The 25,904-nt window shown below is 37.1% G+C and overlaps 1 protein-coding gene across 1 annotated transcript in view; it reads left to right on the plus strand.

The window, feature by feature from the left end:
* The window catches only part of LOC135220775 (carboxy-terminal domain RNA polymerase II polypeptide A small phosphatase 1-like), a 37,233-nt gene that overhangs the window by 5,728 nt on the left and 5,601 nt on the right, over nt 1–25,904 (plus strand). The window contains exons 2-3 of the mRNA XM_064258247.1: nt 18,033–18,182; nt 21,528–21,713. Coding sequence (XP_064114317.1) covers nt 18,033–18,182; nt 21,528–21,713 — 336 coding nt within the window. The remainder of the gene's footprint in view (nt 1–18,032; nt 18,183–21,527; nt 21,714–25,904) is intronic.

Below are 25,904 nucleotides of genomic sequence, written 5' to 3' on the forward strand. Positions count from 1 at the left end.
GATGAAGAATTCTAGAAAATATTTGCTGGCTTCGATGATAGCAGTCTTTGATTAATTTTATATTTTAATATTTAATTCACAAATGTTTTTTTTTATTAAATGTATTGCATGAATAAGTTTTACAATTTACAGCATCCTTTTACCAATAGAATAAAAAAAATATGATTCTTTGGGAATCATGAATGATGAAGTTATCAGCTGACGAAATACAAATGGTGGCGCCAAGTAGATGCTTTGTTTACAATCAGGAAATGAAGGTACGCTGCACTTATTATAGCTGTAAATTAAAAACAACATAACAATAACAAGATTTTCAGATAAGTAAAACAACATATATATTTATTGTTGTGGATATTATACAAAAACAGAAGTTTTTTTACTTCTGTCATGAAATCCAAAGAATGTGGTAGGCTTAGCCTAGTCCCTATACTAGTTTGCATTTTTTCAATATAGAAACAACATAACAATAATAAAAGTTCTCAGATTAGTAAAACAACATTTGTATTTATTGTCTGTTGTTGGAAAATCCAAAGCTTAGGCTTAGCATAGTGCCAAACTCTTGCACATTTCTAAAACTAGCCTATACCACATGTAATGTTCAGTCCCAAAATTTTAGGCCATAAAATTGGTCTTTAAATATCAAACCTTACAAGAGTATATACATTAAACAATACTTGAAGGTTTTTTATGAAAAGCTCAATAAAAATGAAGTTAACATAGTTTTCAATCGACACCCAAAGCATTCTAAGTAAGGTTTTCTTAGGATTTTGATGACTTTCGAAAAATTTTCGGCTTCTGACGACTTTTGTCTTACGACGCATCTCAAAAACGGAACCCCGTCGTAAATGGGGGACTGCCTGTATTTAATAAAATTGCCTATTGTAAACGCATCCACGTGTCACCCCTGTATGCACCCCGCACATGCGCATGATTATTCTTCTTGCTGCTCGTGGCGCGAACTACACGCTCAGCAGAGCCTGGACTTGTTTATCTTTTGTTGCTTGGAATAAAGAAATCTACGACTCGGGATATCATTTCTCCCATCCTGCAATCTTCTGTCTTCTAATGTAAGACATTACCATATATATATATATATATATATATATATATATATATATATATATATATATATATATATATATATATATATATATATATATATATATATATATATATATATATATATATATATATATATATATATATACTACACACACACACACACACACACACACACACACACACACACACACACACAGTGGACCCCCCGTATTCGCGTTCTCCGGATTCACGGACTCTCACATTCGCAGATTTCTCTCGGGAACATTTCCCCGCATTATTCACGGACTCTCACATTCGCAGATTTCTCTCAGGAACATTTCCCCGCATTATTCGCGGAAAATTCGCACATTCGTGGTATTTTTATGTGAGAAATATCCACAAATTCTTGGTAATTTCGATCAGTTTCATCATAAAACACACTTTTTGTAATAAAACTATTAAAAAAAACAAGTATAAAAATTATTAGCTAGTTTTTCTTGAGTTTTATCTAACAAAATAGGTTGTTTTTAGCGTTTCTATATGGGTTCCAAACATTCGCGGGTTCTAATTATTCACGGGGGGGCCTGGTATGCATTGCAAATACGGGGGACCACTTTACATATGTATATAAAGTAATCCCTCACCTATCGCTATTAATGGGGACCAGAACCGACGGCGATAAGTGAAAAACTGCGAAGTAGAGTCCCCCCTATTTTTTAAATCCATAGTACGTATACGTAAATTTTTTTTTTGTACATGTATATGTAAATAATAACTGCATATTCTTATAACAAGATACATAACTCACCTCTATCAATGACGATGATCTTGATAAATGACGATGAAACACCTGTGCAGTATGATGGAGGTGAAGATGAAGATGATTTATACTGCACAAGTTAATGAGAGCTTTACTGCTCCTCAGGTGACGCCTCATCGTCAGTTGTTAGAGGTGGTGGATCACCAACGGCAGCTTCCGATAGAGCTGGAGAAACAGCAGGAGACAACGTAGTGTCTCGGTAGGAAGCCGGAGAGGCAGCAGGAGGAGTAGTATCCGACACTTCTGCAGGAGGTTTTCGGCGCACCAGGAACATCGTGATGGGAAGTTGTTGACGTTTTTTCATCTGAGGAAAGATGCCCTTGTACAACGCCATAACACCGTCAATACGGTTACTGAATTCGATGGCTCTGACCATGTTGTCATCGATTTCTTGTGCCCTTTGTTGCATAGCCCGTGCCATGTTGCAGAGCTCTTGCACATTTTCCAATGTAAGGCCACGTTGCTCAGGTTCATCGTCATCGCCGTCGTCGGCTGCCGCCTCTTCTTCCTCACTCGCCGATCTTGTCATTTCGACGAGGTCCTCGTTGGTTATGGGCTCCGAGTGGCACTCGATCAGTGAGTTGACGTCTTCCGCCGTCATGTCGGAGAAACCTTCGTTGGCTACCAACCGCGCCAGCCTCACAGCCTTATCTACGGCGGAGTGATGAACTTCGTCTGGCGTAAATCTCTCATAGTCATGAATGACGTCTGGCCACAATTTTCTCCAACTTGCATTCAGTGTTTGCTGTTTCATCTCCTTAATTAAGGGGGCCGGCCGGAACCCCTATATATGGTGGTTTAGGGCAAAAAATGCAGTCATGAAAAAATTCATGGAGCTTCATATGGCAATTGAGAATACGTATACAAAATATTTCGTCAAAATTCCTCTTACTTTCGTAGTTACAGGGTAATTAGTTAATGTAACTCAATAAGCCTAAAACATTGATCCGTACAAGAAAATGCAATATTTCTGCTATTATCGTAAATTTTGATAATTATTGTCAAAGAAATTGGGAGAAATGGCATCTGTAGACATTCCCCGAGTCGAGAAGGAGACTTCAGGCTCAGGTACCAAGTCCAGTCCTGATTTAGTGCGATCACAGACTTCAAGTAGTCTACACGTTCCATTTCACCTCTGCCATTCGCCCGCTTTTACGTATGTTTATGTATGTTTCGGCAAGAATTTCATCATGCCAATGAGGAAAAGACAAGGAAAACATCCCGTCTAACATACAGACGAAGAAAAAATCGCTCAGTATCATTACAGAATATCATAATATATGCGTAGTTAGTGAAGAGAGAGGGGAGGGTTGCGAAGTAAGGGTTGCTTAGTAACGCCCCCGTCTTGCTTGACAGCACACGTCACACTGTGCCCAAGGCTATGATCTTTGAGCAAAGAGATCTTCATTTATGATAAATAACAAAGTTTTGGTTTTTTAATACCCAAAATGGAATATGAAATTCATAATAATCATGATTTATTAAATTGTCTTTGTAAAAAAAGATTACGCCTTCGAATTTCACCTCTTGACATTCTCTTGCATTTACGTTTGTTTATCTTTGTTTCGGGCAAGAATTTCATCATGCCAAAGAGGGAAATATAAGGAAAACATCTCGCTAACATACAGAAGAAGAAAATTCGCTGTAATAAGCCGAGTTAGTGAAGGGGGGAGAGAGAATTGTGTAGGAAGGAGTGCCCCATCTTGCCTCAAGCAGTGCCCCAGGCTGCGATATATGAGCAATGGTATCATCATTTATGATTAAATTATGATAAATAAAATAGTATCGGTTTATGAATACACAAAAAAGAAATACATTCATAATAATCATTATTTATTAACATTGTCTTTATAGAAATACGAAGGAAAACTTTGAATGCCTGTATCTCAAAACTATACTTATTGACCTTCAAAATCTATCTTCTCACTTAGTTTTAAAGCTATAACATTGGAATTTGGTGTATAACTCAGAAAAACATTATAAAACAATCAAATAGAGCCCTTTTTTCCAATTTTTGTTTCGTATTTTTTTTATAAATTTTTTTCTCGTGATTTATAGGGTTTATTTTTTTACCATATTGAAAAATTCATATCTAGGAAAAAAATGACTTTTAGAAAAAAAACTCTCCATTCGATTGGAGGTCTACATCAGGTAGTATGGTAGTAATCCCAGGTCTTAATATTAAATATCAAGGGAGGAGATAGAATTTGAAAAATGGTTATTTTCGGGATAAATCGCCCTGGCGTCACAAAACCGAAGGTCAGAGGCGAAAATCATATGCGGTTTGGAGATGTCCCAAGTCACCTTATTAAGTGGTATGAATATCAAAGTCCTGTCCTTAAAAAAGGGCATTAGCCGGCCGGCCCCCTTAAGAGCGTTCTGAATGTTGGCCAGGCATGTCGCAATGTTGTACTCTCGCCAATATTTCTTGAGGCTGAAGTCATCGTCGCCTTCGTCGATGGAGGAGATGAGGCCCTCCATCGTGGACCTCATGTGGAGGGCCTTGAAGGCCCGAATGACCCCCTGATCCATTGGTTGTATGAGGGAAGTGGTGTTGGGGGGCAGGAACTCCACTTGGACCCCGTCGTAATGCAGGTCCGTTGCATGTCCTCCTGCACAGTCCATCAAGAGAAGGACCTTAAAGGGCAGCCCATTTTCCGCGAGGTACAACTTCACCTGCGGGATAAAGCAGTTCACGAACCAGTCGAGTGTGAGGGCTTTAGTTAAATCCATGCCTTCTTATTACTCATCCAGTAGATGGGCAGTAAGGATTTGTTTTTGTTTTTCAAAGCACGAGGATTCAGTGACTTGTAAATTAAGCCGGGCTTGAGCATGAAGCCCGCAGCATTCCCACACATGAGCAGAGTGACTCTATCTTTGTGGGCCTTGGACCCTGGCTTCTTCACTTTGTCCTTGTAAAGGAACGTCTGGGACGGCATTCTCTTCCAAAAGAGGCCAGTTTCATCCATATTAAACACCTGCTCCAGGATATAGCCGCCCTCTTTAATTAATTTCGGGAACTCGTCCTCGACGTAATGAAGAGCTCCCTCATGGTCTGCCGAGGCAGCCACCCCATACAACGGAACGCTGCGAAGGCCAAACCTCCTCTTGAATTTCTCGAACCAGCCCTTGCTGGCAACAAAACCACGTTTTTCTCGTGGGGCATGATCATCTTCATCGTTGTCATCACCTTCATCGTCATCATCTTTCGATCCCCCTTCAGGAACGAGGCTATCATAAAGGGTTTTGGCTTTTGTGCGAATCATGTTGGTATCGAGACTAACCTTCTTTTCCTGACAGTCCGTTATCCACACTGATAATGCATTCTCCATTTGCACAATCTTCTTATTATGAGGAGTCACAACGCGGTTAGTGTCCTTGGAGAACGTTATTGAGGCAGTTTAACGGATGTTTAATTCGTCTTTTTTTATGTAGCGAACCGTTGATTCATTCAGTCCGTACGTGTGGGCAACAGACGCATAGCTACTGCCTGCCTTAAGCATGTCCAATAATTTTCACTTTCTCGTTCACCGTCATCATTTTTCTCTTCTTCTTGTGTTCACCAGAGGATGTTGTGTGTGTAGGACGTTTAGGAGCCATTTTCAAGGGCGTCACAAGCACTATTTTGCACAAAAAAAGACCCAAAAAACAGCTTAAACTTTCACGCGGCAAGAGTAGCGACACGAGCACGAGAGAACAATGAATGCGGTCTTCCTTCGCTGGGCCCTCGGCAGGGTGGGATGCTGGATACTGGGTAACGTGTCTCGGCGGCTCGGCCAATCAGCTTGCGAGATTCAGGAGCCGAGATTGCCAGCAAATCAGAGAGGTAGATTTTGAGTTACGCGCCATCTCCGTGTTGATACCTGATGTTCTAATGTACTCTCTCTGCCTTCTGCTAGCGCCCGCGCCATTTTTTCTCAACTTTGAAAATTTTATGAATATTTTTGAAAAATCTGCGATGCACTGAGGGCGCGAAACTTGAGGCGCGAAGTAGCGAGGGATTACCGTATTTTATGTGGAACGTATAATGTAATATAATATATATATACATTATATAGATATATATATATATATATATATATATATTTATATATATATATATATATATATATAATATATATAAATATATATATATATATCTATATATATATATATATATATATATATATAATATATATATATATATATATATATATATATATATATATATATATATATATATATATATATATATATATATATATATATATATATACTATATATATATATATATATATATATATATATATCATTCAAGCCACAAATGTCCTTTAATATCTAATTCGCTCTACCTCGGAATTCATATATTTTCATATATGTACCGGTGGTTCGATCCCATGGGGGGACAAAATTATTATAAACTAAAAATTCCCCTTCGGTTCATACGTATATGAAAATATATCAATTCCGAGGTAGAGCGATTTAGATATTAAAGGACATTTGTGGCTCGAATGATTTATGTGAATCACAGTGATGTGATAAGTATTCATAACAAGGCTACGTTGGTTAAACGCTCGAATCAGCTAGCATGGTTGAGGGGGTTTCATATCGATTCTAATTACGAAAACACCGAGATCGACGGTGATTTGTAATGGTCAGAATCGATATAAACTTATAGCCTCTCTGCTGGCCGAGTTGATAGCGTCACTGTCCGTTTCTGATTTCGTTTCCCGTCCACTGGACGGTGGTTCGATCCCATGGGGGGAAGAAATTATTATCAACTAAAAATTCCCCTTCGGTACATATATAAATATATATCAATTCCGAGATAGAGCGAATTAGATATTAAAGGACATTTGTGGCTGGAATGATTTATATAAATCACGGTGATGTGATAAGTATTCATATGTATGTGTATATATATATATATATATATATATGTGTGTGTGTGTGTGTGTGTGTGTGTGATTTATAGCAGCAACTGCCGGTACAAGAGTCAAATGATGGAATCGGCCTTAATAAAAGAGAAGTAGGTAATGAACATCTCAAAAGGCGGGTGGATCTCAGATGTCGTCGACGAAGTCTTCATTCAACCAACGCTTAAGAAGATTAAAGGAAGATTATTAGCGGGGGTGACCTAAATTGGCTTACTTGTGGACGGATCTCTTGGTATAAATACCACCTTTTCTGTAAACTTTTCTCATTCATATACCTGAAGAGAGAGACAGCAGTCTCTGAAATATAGTACTTTTTTCTCTACATTTTGGTGTTTTTATGGGCTCCTTTTATTAGGTGGTATTCTGTTGTTACAGAACATTTTTACCGTCAAATATATTATATATATATATAATAAAATATATATATAATATATATACGTATATAGATAACTATTATATATATAGATATATATATATATCTATATATATAACATATATATTATTACATACATATATATATATACATATACATATATATATATATATATATATATATATATATACTATATATATATACATACACACACACACACACACACATATATATATATATATATATATATATATATATATATATAATAATATATACAGTCGGCGCAAAAAAAAACGAACGCCCACTACATTTGTAAACAAATCATAGCAATGATATAAAAAAAAGGAAAATAAAAGGGAAAATTATAGTTCACTTATATTTTTTTCAATACTTTGACATTTCTCCATTATTTTTGAGTACAGCTTTTAACCTTCTTGGCATTGAATGTGCTAAATCTTTGAAATATTGTGCATCCATGTCTTCAAACCAAAATTTACGGATGGCATCCTTCAATTTGGGGAGGGACGTTTTCTCATCTGCTAGTGCCTTCAGTTTCCGTTTCATGTATGCCCAGCAATTTTCAATTGGGTTTAAATCTGGTGAATTGCCTGGCCAGTCCAATTTCTGAATATTAAATTCCTTAAGAAGGTTTGTGACCTTGTGAAATCGGTGGCAAGGTGCTCCATCTTGCATAAATACACACATGCCCAAAAGTTCCTTGTAAGGGACTAATTCATTTTCCAAGACATTTTCATAAATCTCTCCATTCATTGTCGTGCTCTGTGGGAGAAAATATAATCCCCCACTACCCCCATATCCGCTGAAACATCCCCATACCATCACATAAGCTGGATGTTTCACAGTCTTGACTGTGTATTTTGATGCATAGCGGTTAGATCCTTGGGGCCTCCTTACTTTTTTGCCAGCGCTACGAATAATGTGGAAGTTAGATTCATCGCTAAAAACTACCCTTTCCCAATCCTTTTCAGTCCACTTCAAATATTTTCTGCAAAAAGCCATCCTTTTTTTTTTCATAGGCTTAGTGAGGAGTGGCTTCTTTGCTGCAACACGACATGGGAGACCAAGGTCTTTCTGCAATCGATGTTGCACAGTCCGTTCAGATACGTTCCTAAGCAGATCAGGGTTTTGAGACTTCAAAATTTTGGCTGGCATTGATGGATGTTCCATAACAATCCTTTTTAAAATGTTATCCGTTCTTTTTGTAGTTTTTCGTGGCCTCCCTGAGCCTTTCTTCCGCTTCAGTGATGAATCAAGGTCTCCTGTCTTGGAGCGGTTGCACCACAATGAGACGGTGCTTTTAGAGATTCCCAGCTCTCTTGCAATAGCTGACATTGACTTGCCAGTTTTCCATAGGGTCACAATTTCTGCTTTCTTAACCAAGGATAAGGAAGTTTTAGCCATAATTCATTAGCTAGCGCGCAAGAGCGCCAAATGTAGCGGTGACGAAAGTGTGAATGGGGCAGGAGCGCATACAATGACAGCCGACCTTTGGGACAGCTTGAGTATCACTGAAGTGCATTAGAAACTTATGGTACCGAACAGAGAGACAATACAGGCTGCCAGACGAACGATAAATTGGGGAAAATATGTACTTCTCGGGCGGAAATCACAAGAAAAGTCCGAACGCTTATTACAGTAATATATAGGGAGTCGTTCGCTTTTTTTTTGCGCCGACTGTATATATATATATATACATAATCACAAATATTCAAGTCTCGGATATCATTTCATGTCGAATTCCCTATACCTTGGAAATCAATTACACCCAAGGCAAATTATAACTGATAAATGTTTCTGCGCCAGCCAAGATTCTAACTACTGCCTGGTTAAGAGAGAACGGTACACAGGGACTTTGACCCAGGCACACAAACGTTTTCAACTACACTGACATATTAACTGATATGTTTGTGACTAAATACTCTGCGTCCCATCACTTTCTTCAAGCAGTTTATTTGCACTGCATTTTGGACACCAGCAATCAACTGATCTACAAGAGTTTGATCCAAAGTCGTACTGAATTCTCCAAAACGAGATGCATGCTTCAGTCAAACTGAAAATGACTGTAGAGATTCGTCGTTTTTCCTTAGTACCTGACGAAACTTTGTGTTCCACCTGTGGAATTTACTACCGCAATAATGTTTACAAAGTATAGCTGTAACTTCTTCAAAGGTTTTACTTACTGGCGTAGCTGGCGATACTAAATCCTTCAGTACTTGATACTGTTTTGGCTGCAAACCACAAATGAAAAAATGAACTTTCTTGTCATCTGGTACAGACTTCACGGTGAAATAGCACTGACGCTGTTACAAGTAGCTGGTCCACTCTTCGTCATCTTTCTTAAAAGCTGGTATGTATAGGCAGTGCAGATGCCATGCTTGCCCAGATTCGTGCATTAAACTCATCAACACGAAATTTGTTGTAGTGTATCGGGGGCAACTCCATTTAGTAATCGCAAAAGTAAAAGTAAAAGCAGGGATTAATGCATACCCATGTTGCAACTTGAGTTCCTTTTATTGAACTTGTATATCGTTACAAGTCGTCCTACTAGGTGGCGCTAGAGAGGTGAGGCGCGATTTTCAAATTAGTATTAAAAGTACAGCTCAATATACTACAGTTACATTGTGCAGAGTCAGAGAAAGACAATTGAGGTATTCAGCATACTGAAGTAGCTTCTGCAGTTAGTCATCCAACCTCTTACGCAGTTTGTTGCACATCTTCCCTCCAGACAGCTCCTCCTGTAGGTACGCAGAAACCTCCTCCAGTGTATCCTATCCAGTGCAAGCTTGACATTATTTTGAACTTGCTTAAGAAGACTTCCTCTGGTCTTCAGCCACCATTTTCAGCCTTGTCTCCTCTTTCCTTGGAGGAGGAAGGGGATGAGACTAAGATTCTCATTCTACTGTGTATGTCTCCTTGCTGAAGTACCTTCTTTCAAATTTTCCTGGTTTCTTATCTCCAGTGACTCCTCCACTTGCTTCTACTTCTTTATTGAAGCACAGATAGAGGATTCCTCCTTGCTTCCTAACTTAGTGCTGCCTTCATCTTTCCAGAAGGCCTTGAAAGACATCAATGCATGGCTTTTGGAGAAGGATCAGAGCAAAGCTACCTTTTTTTTTCCTCCTACAAGACTGTGTAAGAGAATGCTGTGGTAATATGTCACAGGAGAAGCTTCTTCTCTGGGAGTTTCTGCATTCTCCCAAGGGGATTTCTTCAGACTGGTAGATTCTGGGAGATCTGCTTTTCGTGCCGCTAAAGTGAAGTTTAGCTATTCTGAGATGTTTACCTCTTAAATAGTATTTTCAAGGTATTTGAAGTATTTAGTTTCCTTGACTGGGTGGTACGAGCTCTCTCCCACAAGATTAGAGAATCCTTTGATCTTTCTGATGTATTTTCTTCGGACTGGCTGGGAGTCCTGTCATGTGTAGATAGGGGATTCAGGGATGGCTCTCTGGAACTGGCTTCAGTAGTTCTAGGCAATATCTCCGCAGGGACTGCAAGGAACGTTCCTGTGAATATGACAGCCACTAATGATTGGGGGCGTCAAATGTGTGTTTCGCTGTGTTTAGCACTAGCCCCAGGGGGTTAATTACAGTCAACCACCAAAAAATAACGGTAAATTCTTAATAAGCAACCCAAATACTATAGGAAATTGTCATTTCCAAGGAAATGCCAGACACTGAGTTATTACCTAGATGAACTGTGGTGTTCCTTCAGATCTTCTGTTCTCGCCCCTGGGCAGACAAGATCCATTCCTGCAAGATATTTTTCTGGGGATTTCATTGTATCTTCAGAAGAGTACACAGGACCTTCCTACGCAGTCATCCAGACATCCCAAAGTAGTATTGAGTGCTCCGACAAAGATCCTTTTCTAGGTCTTGATTGGGAGGCAGGTTCATCTCCAGAAAACCACCTTTATTGAACTCTCCAGTGTCCTTAGTAGACTCCAGAGGCTCAGAAAAGGTTTTAGGCCTCTCAAAAGAGATTTCATCTCATAGAAAAAGGGGCAATAGAAGAAGTAGAAGATTTGAACTCCCCCCGGCTTTTACAATCATCTGTTTGTGATGCCAAAAGCGTTGAGCTGGAGGCCCATCTTACACATAAGTGCAATTTATGTCTTTGTTTTGAAGACAAAATTCTAGATGGAAACAAACCAGTCTGTTCTGTCATTCATTTGCCAGGGAGATTGGATGTCATCCATAGATATGCAGGATATATATTTCCACATTCCAATCCACCAGGAATCAAGGAAATTCCTAAGTTTTGTCTACAGGAACAAAGTCTTTCAATTTCTCACAATGTAATTTGGTCTGTCAACAGCGCCGCAAGTCTTCACAAGAGTTGTCACCCCTCTAGCGAAATGGCTGCATCTAATGGGAGTAAGAATACATATCCCTATACTTATTTGATTGGCTTCAATGAGCCCAATCAGAATTGAAATGTTTGAAGGACCTTAAAAAAAAAACTTCAGTTAGCCCAAGAATTAGGCTTAAGGGGGCTTGCCGGAACCCCTATATATGGTGGTATAGGGCAAAAAATGCAAAGTCATGAAAAAATTCATGGAGCTTCATATGGCAATTGAGAATATGTATACGAAATATTACGTCAAAATTCCTCTTACTTTTGTAGTTACAGGGTAATTGGTTAACGTAACTCAATAAGCCTAAAACATTGATCCGTAAAAGAAAATGCAACATTTCTTCTATTATCGTAAATTTTGATCATTATTGTCAAAGAAATTGGGAGAAATGGCATCTGTAGACATTCCCCGAGTCGAGAAGGGAGACTTCACTTCAGTCAGTTACCAAGTCCAACCATCAGTGCGAGCACAAACTTCAAGTAGTCTACACTTTCGATTTCACTTCTGACATTCGCTTGCTTTTACGTATGTTTCGGCAAGAATTTCATCATGCCAATGAGGAACAGACAAGGAAGACATTTCGCTAACATACAGACGAAAAATCGCTCAAGTATTATTACAGAATATCATATTATATGCGTAGTTAGTGAAGAGAGAGGGGAGGGTTGCATAGTAACGCCCCCTTCTTGCCTGACAGCACATGTCACACTGTGCCCAAGGCTATGATCTTTGAGCAAAGAGATCTTCATTTATGATAAATAACAAAGTTTTGGTTTTTTTAATACCCAAAATGGAATATGAAATTCATAATAATCATGATTTATTAAATTGTCTTTGTAAAAAGAAAGTACACCTTCGAGTTTCGACATTCTCTTGCATTTACGTTTGTTTATCTTTGTTTCGGCAAGAATTTCATCATGCCAAAGAGGAAAATACAAGGAAAACATCTCGCTAACATACAGAAGAAGAAAATTCGCTGTAATAAGCCGAGTTAGTGAAGGGGAGAGAGAGAGTTGCGTAGGAAGGAGTGCCCCATCTTGCCTCAAGCAGTGCCCCAGGCTACGATATATGAGCAAAGGGATCATCATTTATGATTAAATTATGATAAATAAAATAGTTTTGGTTTATTAATACACAAAAAAGAAATTACATTCATAATAATCATTATTTATTAACATTGCCTTTATAGAAATACGAAGGAAAACTTTGAACGCCCGTATCTCAAAACTATACTTATTGACCTTCAAAATCTATCTTCGCACTTAGTTTTAAAGCTATAACATTGGAATTTGGTATATAACTCAGAAAGATATTATAGAACAATCAAATAGAGCCCTTTTTTCCAATTTTTGTTTCGTCTTTTTTTTATATAAATTTTTTTCTCGTGATTTATAGGGTTTATTTTTTTACCATATTGAAAAATTCATATCTAGCAAAAAAATTACTTTTAGAAAAAAACTCTTCATTCGATTGGAGGTCTACATCAGGTAGTAATCCCAGGTCTTAATATTAAATATCAAGGGAGGAGGTGGAATTTGAAAAATGGTTATTTTCGGGATAAATTGCCCTGGCGTCACAAAACCGAAGGTCAGAGGCGAAAATCATATGCGGTTTGGAGATGTCCCAAGTCACCTTATTAAGTGGTATGAATATCAAAGTCCTGTCCTTAAAAAAGGGCATTAGCCGGCCGGCCCCCTTAATGATAAATTACAAGAAATCTGAAATGACTCCTCAACAGATTCTATAGTTGGGAATGATGATAGACTATTAGAGTTTTCTGGTTTTCCATCCCCGAAAAGAGCCGAGTTGTGTCTTGAGACAATCACCAATTTTCTCCGTTTAAATCACTGCTCCGTGAATGCTTGGATGAGTGCTAGGAACATTATCGTTGATGGAGCAATTCATTCATCTGGGCAGATTGCATCTGAGGCCTCTCCAGTTTTATTTAAGAGCCAACTGGGACCAAAAGGTATTCCCGGACTTGATAATTTTGCCAGTGACTCCATAAATAAAGTCAGACATAAGTTAGTTGAGGTAGAGAGCAGACTTTCTGAGGGAAAATCCCTCTTACCAGTGAACCCCAACCTAGAATTCTATTCAGATGTGTTGAATCTAGGTTGGGGAGCAGTCCTGGGGGAAGCAAAGTCTCTGGGAAGTGGTCTCAGGAACAGGAGAGTTGGCATATAAATATCAAAGAGTTCAAGGCTGTTCACCAAGATCTTCAACATTTCAAGAAGGAAGTAGAAGGCAAAGTCGTATCAATTCACTCTAGACAATACAACTGCCCTCTCTTGCATAAAAAATCAAGGAGGAACTCATTCGTTTTCCCTTCATGAGACAGCTAAAGATCTCCTGCTGTGGGCAGATCTGAATCATACAATTCTGTTAACAAGATTCATTCAGGGGAATTCAATGTTCTGGCAGACAAATTGAGCCGTCAGAAACAAGTTTTACCAACAGAGTGGACTCTAGATTCCAACTTTGTCTAGACCTCTAGAAGTTGTGAGTAACCCCAGTCTTAGACCTGTTCTCCCCATTAAGAAACAAAAGACTTCCTCTGTTCTGTTCCCTTGTCCCAGATCCCCTAGCATGGGCAACAGATGCCATGCTACAAGATGGTTGGGAAAACATCTGTATGCTTTTCTTCCTCTGATCATGGTTAAACAAGTAATCAGCAAATTCTGGGAACATCAAAATGTGTCCATGTTTTTGATAGCCCCCTTTTGGCTGACAAAGACATGGTTTCCAGACTTAAAGGAACTTTTAGCTGATTTTCCAAGGCTTCTTCGGCAAAAGACTCATCTGCTCAAAAAACCTCACTCCTAGCGATTCAATTAAGGGTTGTCTTCTCTTGCCATGAGTGGGTTCTTACTATAAGGAAGCTCCTGCGCAAGAAAGGATTTTCAAAATTAGCTGTGCAAGCTATCGCCAATTGCAGACTAAGTTCCTCTGAAAGAGTATATCAAGCTAAGTAGACCACATTTAAAACATGGTGCAAAGAAAATAGTTTATCTTCTTTTCAGACATCTGTAAATGAGATAGCAGATTTTTTGCTATTTATGAAGAATGTGAAAGGTTTGGCAACATTTACTATCAAAGGCTATAGAGAATTCTTGAGTTTAGTTTTCTGACACAGGAATAGATTTGTCCTCCAACCAGGATATGTTGGACTTAGTTAAATCCTTCAATATGACTAAACAGAAGGAAGTGGCAGTGGTTCCATGGAATTTAGATATTGTTTTAAAATGTTTATCAAACTCACGTCATGAACCATTAGATGCTATCTCAGAGACCTTACTAGGAAAACTCCTTTCCTAGTAACATAGCTGTTGCTAAAAGGATTGGTGAAATCCACGTTTTAGACAGAAATGTGGGTTTTTCAGGAGGGAATGCAGTATGCCCATTTTCTCTAGGCTTCTTAACCAAAATGAGTCAAGTTTCTAATCCTTGAACCCACTCTTTCATTATTAATAGCTTGTTGGAAATTTTAGTACATTTTATATCCCATGAGAGCTCTAAAGTTTTACCTCCACAGGACAGCAAAGATGTGGGGCCCATTGTTGTCATTATGGTGTTCTGTTCAGAATCCCACACAACCGCTGTCAAAGAATGCCCTGGCATTTCTCTCTGGGAGAGGATGGTTTCCCATTGTGGAAAGTGAAAGCTCATGAAATAAGAGCTGTAGTCACTTCCATGGCTTTTAGATGTAATTTCTCTCTCTCTACACTTTGCAAATGACCCTCTAGAGGTGTAAGATGGTCTTTTCCATTACGTTATCTTGAAGTTGAAACTCTATGATAATTGCAGTACTTAGGTCCTTTTTCGGTGGCTGGCGTGGTGTTGGGGAAGGAAATATAGGAAGCATTCCTTCCTTCCCTCCTTTCTTCACCTTGAAATGTGGTGTTAGATTTTAATGGGAGTCTGGGGGTTCTACGTACTGGAGTACCCTTTATTTATTTTCGGTCGATATTGGTGTATTTTTTAATTTTGATGGTGTTAGATGACGTTAATTTGCTCTGTTGTTTTATTGTTATGTACTGCTTCCTGGGCAGGGGCAATTTGTCGTCCTTGTCAGCAGTTGGAATCATCCATGCTCCAAGGCACCCACTATATAGTAGGCGACCCTCGGCTTTACTGCTACGCCACTATGAGATAAATGAGCACCATCCAGAGGCAGTATCTTCCTGAAGCAACTCATTTATCAGGCAAGGAACAACAGGCATTACAGGCAGTCCCCGGTTATCAGCAGGGGTTCCGTTCCTGGGGGTGTGCCGATAAGCGAAAACCTCCATTAACCGAAACTCAGTGATTTATGGCGTCATAGTTGCACTTATGGCATGCCATAAGCATCACACCCTTATGGCGTGCCATAAGAATCCTTATGGCGCCGATAACTGGAACTCGTCCCGTTATGGCACCATAAATCGCCGATTTTATGGTGCTAGACAAGCCCTATATAAAACCTGATCGCCAATAACTGTTTTGCAATGCTAGCAGTCTTATCTGTGTTCAGTACATTATCTTTACTAATATGTTGGGAAAGATGTGTTCATGTATCCCACCGCATATCAATGTGGGAATCAGCTGTACTATGATTACAATTATACTTACCCAGTAGTTATATGATCAGAGAGGAGGGAAGGCTCTGATCATATAATTACTCGTATCCTTCAAATATCTACTCTTATCCAACCTCTCCTCTCACAGTTCTTTTCCAAACTGGTCTAGGTCTTCCAACTCTTCTGATGCCCAAAGATCCCCATTTGATCGAGGAGCCCAAAGATCCCTATTTGATCAGTTCCTCGCTGGCTGAGTGGTTTTCGAGCTGGGCTGCCAATCTGGTGGTCCGAGGTTCGATTCCCGGCTTGGCCAACACGGAATCAGAGAAATTTATTTCTGTTGATAGTAAGCTGTAGGTCCCGTTGCTAGGTGACCAATTGGTTCCTAGCTACATAAAAATATCTAATCCTTCGGGCCAGCCCTAGGAGAGCTGTTAATTAGCTCAGTGGTCTGGTTAAACTAAGATATACTTAACTTCCCCATTTGATACTATCACATACCATTCATCAACCATTCATCACATCATTATCAAACTTCCCTTTCACTATATACTTGTCATACTACCCGTAAGTTTAATACGATATTTTTATAATAAAGTTTTAATTATACTTACCCAGTAATTATATAGCTAAAAGTTTCTGCAATCAGCAGCTAGAATTTTGAAAATTCACAAGTTGCACTATTTCTAGCGGCTAGTGATGAGCCCCACCCAAAAGGAGCCCCACCCACTTTTGGGTGGGGCTTATCACATAGCCACCAGAAATAGTGCAACTCATGAATTTTCAAAATTCTAGCTGCTGATATAGAAGCTTTTAGCTATATAATTACTAGGTAAGTATAATTAAAACTATTTTATTGTAAAAGTGTCGTATTAAACTTAAGGGTAGTATGACGAGTATAGAGTGAAAGGTAAATTAGATAACGATGTGATGAATGGTATGTGATAGTATCAAATTGGGATCTTGGGATCAGAAGAGTTGGAAGACCTCTAGACTTTTTTGCATGTCTTCAGAAGAGACAATGATGATTTTGATAATCTTATGGGAAGTAATTAGATATTTAACTCTAGGAATTAATGTCATTGAAGAACCAAGATAGAAAACATAAAAATTTTCATATTCTCCAGAGAATTCTAATATTTGAAGCTTTTTCTTCTATCAGCCAAGGTTTACTTCAGTTCAAGTACTATGATAATTTGATTGCACTTGACTATGATACAGTAATAGTTTTTTATTCCCTATCACAAATGAAAGGAGAAAGGCTTGTACTGTAGACTTCCATAATTTATCAATTTAGTACTGTATTTTTAGTTGTTATCAGTCCATTTCTTTAAAATAAGGTTTTTGATAGTCAGATTTGTGAGCAGAATGTTCACTTCAGTTTTATCCTTCCCTAAGTTCCCCAAAATTACTTGAGCTAACACCTCCACCACTTTGTCAGATATAAAGAAGCTGTTTAGGGAAGTGTTATAGAATTTATCTCAGCAGGATACTCTGAGGGGAAATTCCTTGGATTTCCAAATCTAAATGAGGAACTTACCACATGATACCTGAGTAAAGAAGCTCCCTTCAATTGTGCCACCATGGCAAATTCAGCTGTGTCAGTCTTAAAATGTGTGTGTAGGAAGCCAGCAGCCACATCACCTTTTTAGAACTGAAGGCAGTAGTAGATTTTGTAGTGTTTTTCAACATGTTGCACACTGTAACTGTGATTTCTTGTTGGTTGATGTTCTCCCTTCAACCACGAAATTTTGTATAATATTGCCTTCTCATATTTTTTCATTCAACACACTGTTGACTTTGAAGCATACTGTCTAGAAGTGTTTGGAGCAATAAAGTAAGCTTAAAGAATAGATGGTTAATTTCACACACACTCACATACACCATATTATATCATATATCAATTTCATACACTATGCAACTAATAATTTTGATGTTTTTACAGCCTATCAGCAATGCTGATTTCATAGTTCCTGTGGAAATTGATGGAACCATCCACCAAGTTTACGTTTTGAAACGACCATATGTAGATGATTTTCTACAAAAGATGGGAGAACTTTATGAATGCGTACTATTTACAGCTAGTCTGGCCAAGGTAGGTGCTGATATTAATGGACTCAGTGTCCATCCATATTCTTTAGATGATGTTCTTGCTCTAAAGATGATTTAGCTATTTTGTGTATAAAAGGAAGTGTGATCACATGCTTCTTAGATTAGATAACTATTCAAATGAGAGATTTAAACCTTGTCTTTCTTCATGAATTAAACTAGCAGGTAGTCAGTGTTGATTTCTTATGAAGTAGAATTGATATTTGGAATGTGTTTGTTATTTCAGGCTCTTACATTTCTGTACCATATAGCAAAATTTATAATTTGCCAGAATCATTGGTTCATAAATGTTGACATTAACTTTCCAGTTGCAATATGCTTTGCTAGTATGAGCCTAGTTTTTTCAGAAGCAGAATTACTTCCATTTTCTCTCATGTCCATCCACCACAGAACTCGCAGCTTGTGGTTTATAAAGCTCAGAATGTGTTAATAACCTGCAACAGCCCAGTCCCCAAGTCTGGAGAAATTTTAATTGGGTAATTTCGTCAGTAAGGGTGTATGCAAATTGAAAAGAGATGACAGCTCTTGAAAAAAAAAATAACGGTTGTTACGTTCAGGAGGTAAGATTAAAGGAGCTGGTGGAGTAGCAGTGAGACAAGACAAAATATTCTTACTAGTCAAAGATTAAATGGCTGAAGATGTGGTAGGAGTAGGGTGAATGAATGAAAAAAGGATGATTAAAATGATCTTAGAAAAATGGTTACACTTGTTTTATGTTTACTCACCATAATCAAGAAGACCAGAAGAATAAAAGCAATAATTTAAGTAAGGCTATCAGTTGTAGTGACAGGTTCCACAGGCCAATGGGAGACAAGTAGGAGGAGACCTAAATAATCATACAGGAACAGATAAAGCAGGTTTTGAGGATGTAATGGGTAACTGTATCCAAGAAAAAAGAAATCAGAAGGGAGGAGCAGTATGGAAACTTTGCCATAGCCAAGGATTGAATTTCTTCTCAGGATTAATCCCTGAGAAGCAGCCCGAGAAGAGTCTACTGGAGACTCAAAGGTGTGGAAAAACTATGCCCTATTAATAATAATAATTATAACAAGGATTGAATTTGTCTAACATAATTTCAAGTAGGGAAGATAGAAGCTAATGACATATAAAAGTGGGGATGAAATGCATAGACTTTGTAGTGATGAAAAGTACAGAGAAAAATGGCAGTATGTACTGTTTTACTGGGTGAGGCCTGTCTAATATAACAGATTACAGTGAGAGATAAAAAAAAATAAAATCAAAATAAATAAAATAAAAAACAAAAATATGAAAACCTTGGAAACTGAAGAAGGAATAATGAAGAAAAGATGATGACAAATCACACCAGAGAGTGTTCAGGAGAAATTGCTGAGAGAAGGCATGCAAAAGGCAGCAGAAGTAGTATGTTGTGTGATATCAGCAAACGGTTCTAGAGAGAGACATTGTGATGAAAATAAGGTGTACAACAAGCAGTTGAAGAGGAAGAAAACCTTCAGTCTCTTACAGAGGACTTGCTGTGAAGATGAGAAAGGTAAATAGTACTGTGCAAAGAAAAGAGGAGGGATACTAAAAGGCAGGTGGTAAGGGCAAAAAAGGGGGTTTTGGGAAAATGGAATTTGAATTTCAACCTTTATGAGAGTGAAAAGAAAAATATTCTATATAATATGATTGTTGAGGAAAGATGGAAATAAACAAATTAAGGGTGAAAATAGAGAGTTAAGGGAACAATCAAAGTGGTATTTTTAAAACCTTTGGAATGCGGTAAGTAAACTTGGTCTAGAAGATGGTGCCATAGAGGACCGGTAGACAATGTAGCACCTGAAGAGGTTAAAAGTGTTCGCAGGACGATGACAAATGGAAGAGGCCCTATGTTTATGCAGAAAAATGTATATATAATATATATGAAAGCAGGTGGAGAGCTATTCATCCATAAGCTTACAAGAATATGTATGAAAATCTGATTAAAGAAGAGAAGATGGGAAGAGTGAGAAAAGAACCATCCTATGTATAAAAATAGATCCAGGAGGTTTGTAAACCACTCTTACTGGGGCCATAGAGGAGTAATATGCATTTTGCTAGAACTTGATGACATTTGGAACATTATTAAGATATGCTGTAGTAGGCCAAAGGGTGTGAAGGTGTAAACTTCTGAACCATCCCATGGATAAAATATTTTGTCTGTTGCCCATGCTTCTAGGTCCTCCTGTTAGAGTTGTCCTTCCATATTGATGTAAACAAGAATTTCTGGTAGGTGTGAACACTCCGTTAGTGACCTTGTTGCAGTATCCCACAACAGCATTAACTGTTGGCATTACAAGCAGATTGTCTGTCAGTCTTGGGAGCTGTAAGAAGACAAGTTCTCTGGAGTAGGAGTGGTAGCAACATGAATGGAGGAGTATTCAGATTCTTCGTTTTTCATCTCTATAGCAAGGCCTCTTGATTTATGAGGGTAAAAGGCACTGTTAGAAAACTGACTTCGTGACTACAGGCACACCCACAGCCACTGCCAGGTGTTTAAAGAGGCATCTTCATAAGAATTAGGGTTACAGATGTTGTAGGACCTGTGTTCTATATGAAAAGTAACAAGTGATCTACAGACGTCGGTTGAAGCAGACATTTGATTCCAAGAGAAAAACAGGATAAATTCCAAACTTCAGTGTTAATATTATAAAATTCAAAGTTTATTTTTGAAGAGTACAAACAAATACAAGAAAAAGTAAAAGCAGAGAACAAGTGATAACTAGATATTGTGAAGCTGCATACGCTAAGGACAAAAGTATAATGTAGTAATTCCTGGAACAATGATTTACATCATATTATCACAGGAAAATCTACAAGATCAATAAGAAGGAAAACTTTGAATACAGAATTAAAAGAGAAACATTAAAAAAACATTAAAAAGAGAAGATTTCAGTGCATACTCAAGAGACCAATTCCAAACACCCACCAGTTTGAAAAATGTGTTAATTACTTCCAATGTAGCTTACAATTCACACAGCTAATTAAAATTGGTAAAGAAAATGAAAATAATGAGCAAAAATGATCGCGTAATATTGAAAATAGCACAATTACATAGTAATGGGGATCGTAATGCGAAAGTGTAGGTGATGCTATAAAGTCACAGAAGAATGAGGGTGAGATCTATCACATCCATCTGCAGCTGATGCATTGGGAGCTTCTTGCTTTTAATAAGTGCAAGTTGGTGTAATCATGTTCTGTTGAATGAAAATGAAAGTATAATGTGATAAATGGGGCCTACTAGACAAATGAGAGGTTTGTATTTTTATAATGTTACAGTTACCTCAATTTTTGGATTTCTCATTTTGACATTCCTGTTTATTTTTCAATTTAGTATGCAGATCCAGTAGCCAACCTTCTTGACAAATGGGGAGTGTTCCGTGCACGTCTCTTCCGGGAATCTTGTGTCTTCCATCGAGGCAATTACGTTAAGGATCTTAGCCGGTTAGGACGAGACCTCCATAAAGTAGTTATAATGGACAATTCACCTGCATCATATATCTTCCATCCCGACAATGCTGTAAGTAATTGTTTAGGTTATTTTGTAGTAACAACAGTGTATCTAGAGAAAGTTGCTTTTAATAGCCTAAAGGGTAGACTAGGTGGCAGCAGAAATACAGCAGTATAACATTGAAATTCACTATACTGTATGTATAGTCATTACAGATAAAAATATAAATTGTATAATGCTACAAAATTGCCATAAATTTAGCATAAAATATTTTATATATATATATATATTATATCATATATATAGATATATATATATAGTATATATATATATATATTTATTATATTATATATATTATATATACTATATATAGATATTTATATATAATATATATCTATATATATATTTATATATATATATAATATTATTATATAATATCTATATATATATATATATTTTATAATAATATAATAATAAACATAATAAATTAATAATTTATTTTATGCTAAATTTATGGCAATTTTGTAGCATTATACAATTTATATTTTTATAATTATAGCCTCGGGGGTCTGTCTCAAGGACATTCAAAGGTCTGTCACACACGGGCAGTTGTTGTTTTTGTAAAATTAGCATAAGGGCAGATCTTTAAAAGGCACGCCAGAGAGCTTGCCTCAGTGACAAGACTATACCTTCCATATGAATTGACGATGTCCTATATGAAGATGCAGGAGATGAAGATGATATGATCAAAGATCTGGAAGATGACGAATATGATGACTGCCTTGATGGTGAAGAATTCAGAGCAGTATTTGATGATACGGACACGGAGAGCGACTTTGGAGGATTTTAGTTTATTAATTCTATGTATTTTTTTTTTACTTTAATAAATTTTCACTTACCTGTGTATCCTAAAATAAAAATAATAGTTCAAGTAACAAATGTTTCTTTTACCGAGTAAAACAGAAAGTAAAAAATCCTTCGGTATTGTGCCTTAATCAAACGATTTGGAAATTATAGATGGTTAGTCTAGAATAGTTAAACATGTATAAACCAAAATAATGCAAATAGCGCACGATCGCTCTTTTGTATTTTAAAATACAATAGTAATATGAGAATACATACAATATTATTGGATATAGTGAAGTACAAGTAAAGCATAACTTTTTAAAAGATCTACTGTTTTCCTCCCGTAGTAACTATCACAATCTGCCGATTTGATAAAGCATAGACGGTACGCTAATTTTATACCGCATGTATGATGCAACCCCTTTAAAATTAGCTTCAAAATTAGGTTTCAAAAGTCGCATAATATGCGAGTACATACATACAATACATACAAATCATACATACTACATACTACACACATATATATATATATATATATATATATATATATATATATATATATATATATATATATATATATTGTATTTATTTATTTATATATATAGTATATGTATGTATGTATGTATGTATGTACTCGCATATTATGCGACTTTTGAAACCTAATTTTGAAGCTAATTTTAAAGGGGTTGCATCATACATGCGGTATAAAATTAGCGTACCGTCTATGCTTTATCAAATCGGCAGATTGCGATAGTTACTACCGGAGGAAAACAGTAGATCTTTTAAAAAGTTATGCTTTACTTGTACTTCACTATATCCAATAATATTGTATGTATTCTCATATTACTATTGTATTTTAAAATACAAAAGAGCGATCGTGCACAATTTGCATTATTTTGGTTTATACATGTTTAACTATTCTAGACTAACCATCTATAATTTCCAAATCGTTTGATTAAGGCACAATACCGAAGGATTTTTTACTTTTTGTTTTACTCGGTAAAAGAAACATTTGTTACTTGAACTATTATTTTTATTTTAGGATACACAGGTAAGTGAAAATTTATTAAAGTAAAAAGAAAATACATAGAATTAATAAACTAAAATCCTCCAAAGTCGCTCTCCGTGTCCGTATCATCAAAGACTGCTCTGAATTCTTCACCATCAAGGCAGTCATCATATTTGTCATCTTCCAGATCTTTGATCATATCATCTTCATCTCCTGCATCTTCATATAGGACATCGTCAATTCATATGGAAGGTATAGTCTTGTCACCGTGGTAAGCTCTCTGGCGTGGCTTTTAAAGATCTGCCCTTATGCTAATTTTACAAAAACAACAACTGCCCGTGTGTGACAGACCTTTGAATGTCCTTGAGACAGACCCCCGAGGCTATAATTATAAAATTATAAGGGGTTTTCATTCCCAGGTAATTTAATCTCTCTCTCTCTCTCTCTCTCTCTCTCTCTCTCCCCTAAATCTTGCAGCTGTCCGATCGAGAGCTTTTTTTATGGGACAACGTAGGCCCGAATTTCGCATTTTTCATACCTATTTATTTTGTATATGATTGCCCTTTTCGGCTGTGAAGTTGATGTCTATCCATGGCTGTGAGATGACCAGGAATAACTTGTAAGTCAGTGTCAAAGTCACCCCACACTTCAGTCAGGCCAAAACTTTGCCATATCGTATTCAAGCAATATTCAGTCGTTGTTTCCTATATATATATATATATAGAGAGAGAGAGAGAGAGAGAGAGAGAGAGAGAGAGAGAGAGAGAAGCTGTCTGTATACGATTGTTTATTTTCTCACTCGTCAAACTTACTCTGTTATGCTTTATTTCATATTTCCTTGCTCATCAATTTATTCTATACCTACGATATTAAATCAAGATATGTGTAGAAGGGAGAACTGCCTCCAGACTGTACAGTCAGTATGGATTTAAACGCACATGGAACTGGTTGAAATATTCGCAAATATTCGCAACAGCACCAAAATGAGATGCCATGTTGATAGAAAATCTGACTCCGTTTCTTGTTATTGCATAAAAAAACTTTATCAATCGTGAACCTACGTAATTTATTTAGAATTCTGCGCAACGGAAAAGATAATATTTGATATCTGTATTGGGAGAAATGGTTTTATCTCTGTTGTTGTTATAAATTTGGCAGATATGCGATCAAACACGTGGGAGGCCCAAAACAGCCTAGCCAGAGAGCTCAGCTCATTTTATAAATACTATTGTTTGGCGTGCTAAGCTTATCCTATTCATTTAGGCGTGCGCTGCAGCTGCTGTTACTGCTACTCAAATAATTGCATTTTTCTTACTAATCCCAAGAGTTGACCATGGAAAATCCCAAGATTAACCAAAAATCCCAGGATAATAAAATATTTGACGTATGCCAAGCCTTGGAGTCCTAAATATGACATTCCTCGAGAGATTAGAGAGATGAACCAAGGCCATCTAGGATGAACTCACTCTCTCTCCTCTCAACTATACTGTTAAAAAATGTGCTGTACCTACAAGTAATACCTACATCTTGGAAGATAAAACAAACAAACAAATTTTGTTGTTGTTAGTCGCTGGGGATATAAAGGGTGTGACCAGCAGACAGAAAGATTAACATTTTTCCAGAGATTAAAGAGCTGAATTTTGTTTTGAAGCTATGTCAACCGCATTAGTAAATAGGTATCATCTTCTAAAGAAATTTTTTTTCTCTTTTCTTTTTGCGGAAGAATCTTCAAACCATTTTGCATTCAAAGTAATGAGAAGGAATCATTCTATTCTTCATGTAATCAGTAAAATACGTACACTAATAAAAACTAAAACTACGTACTGTATGCAAAACACACACATCATCGTTTGCTTCGCGTTTGTAAACGTTCATTCTAAGAAATTCACAGAGTAGTATAACTAACACCTGATTGGTTGGTTGATAGCCATGGAGATCTGTTATCCAATGACTGCCCTCTGCTTCTGTTCTATTTATAGACATATGCCGTGGATGGCACTAGGTTTGAACGTTACCATGTTCATGATTTTCTGACTGCTGACGGCAAAAATTACTCAATAATTTTCTTTATATAATTATTTCTTCGTGAAAACAATAATATACATAATATGATCATTTTAACTTTAAATGTATAGTGGTATGAAAAATACCAGTGTGTCGTAGCGATGCGTCATCAATATAGTGGTATGAAAATACCACATGGTGTTGTAGCGATACGTAATCACAAAGTACAAATCCTTTTCTCGGACCATCCTCAAAATTTTACAACTCTTCAACTTCAAGATCGATATGGTGAAATATATTACATATATAATCATACTTATTGTTAAAATTCACAAGTTGAACTGCAAAACATTATTATATTTTGATTGTTATGTACATATATTTTTTGCGTTTTACGGAAT

Source organism: Macrobrachium nipponense, chromosome 2 (assembly GCF_015104395.2).
Source record: "Macrobrachium nipponense isolate FS-2020 chromosome 2, ASM1510439v2, whole genome shotgun sequence".
Taxonomy (NCBI): Eukaryota; Metazoa; Arthropoda; class Malacostraca; order Decapoda; family Palaemonidae; genus Macrobrachium; species Macrobrachium nipponense.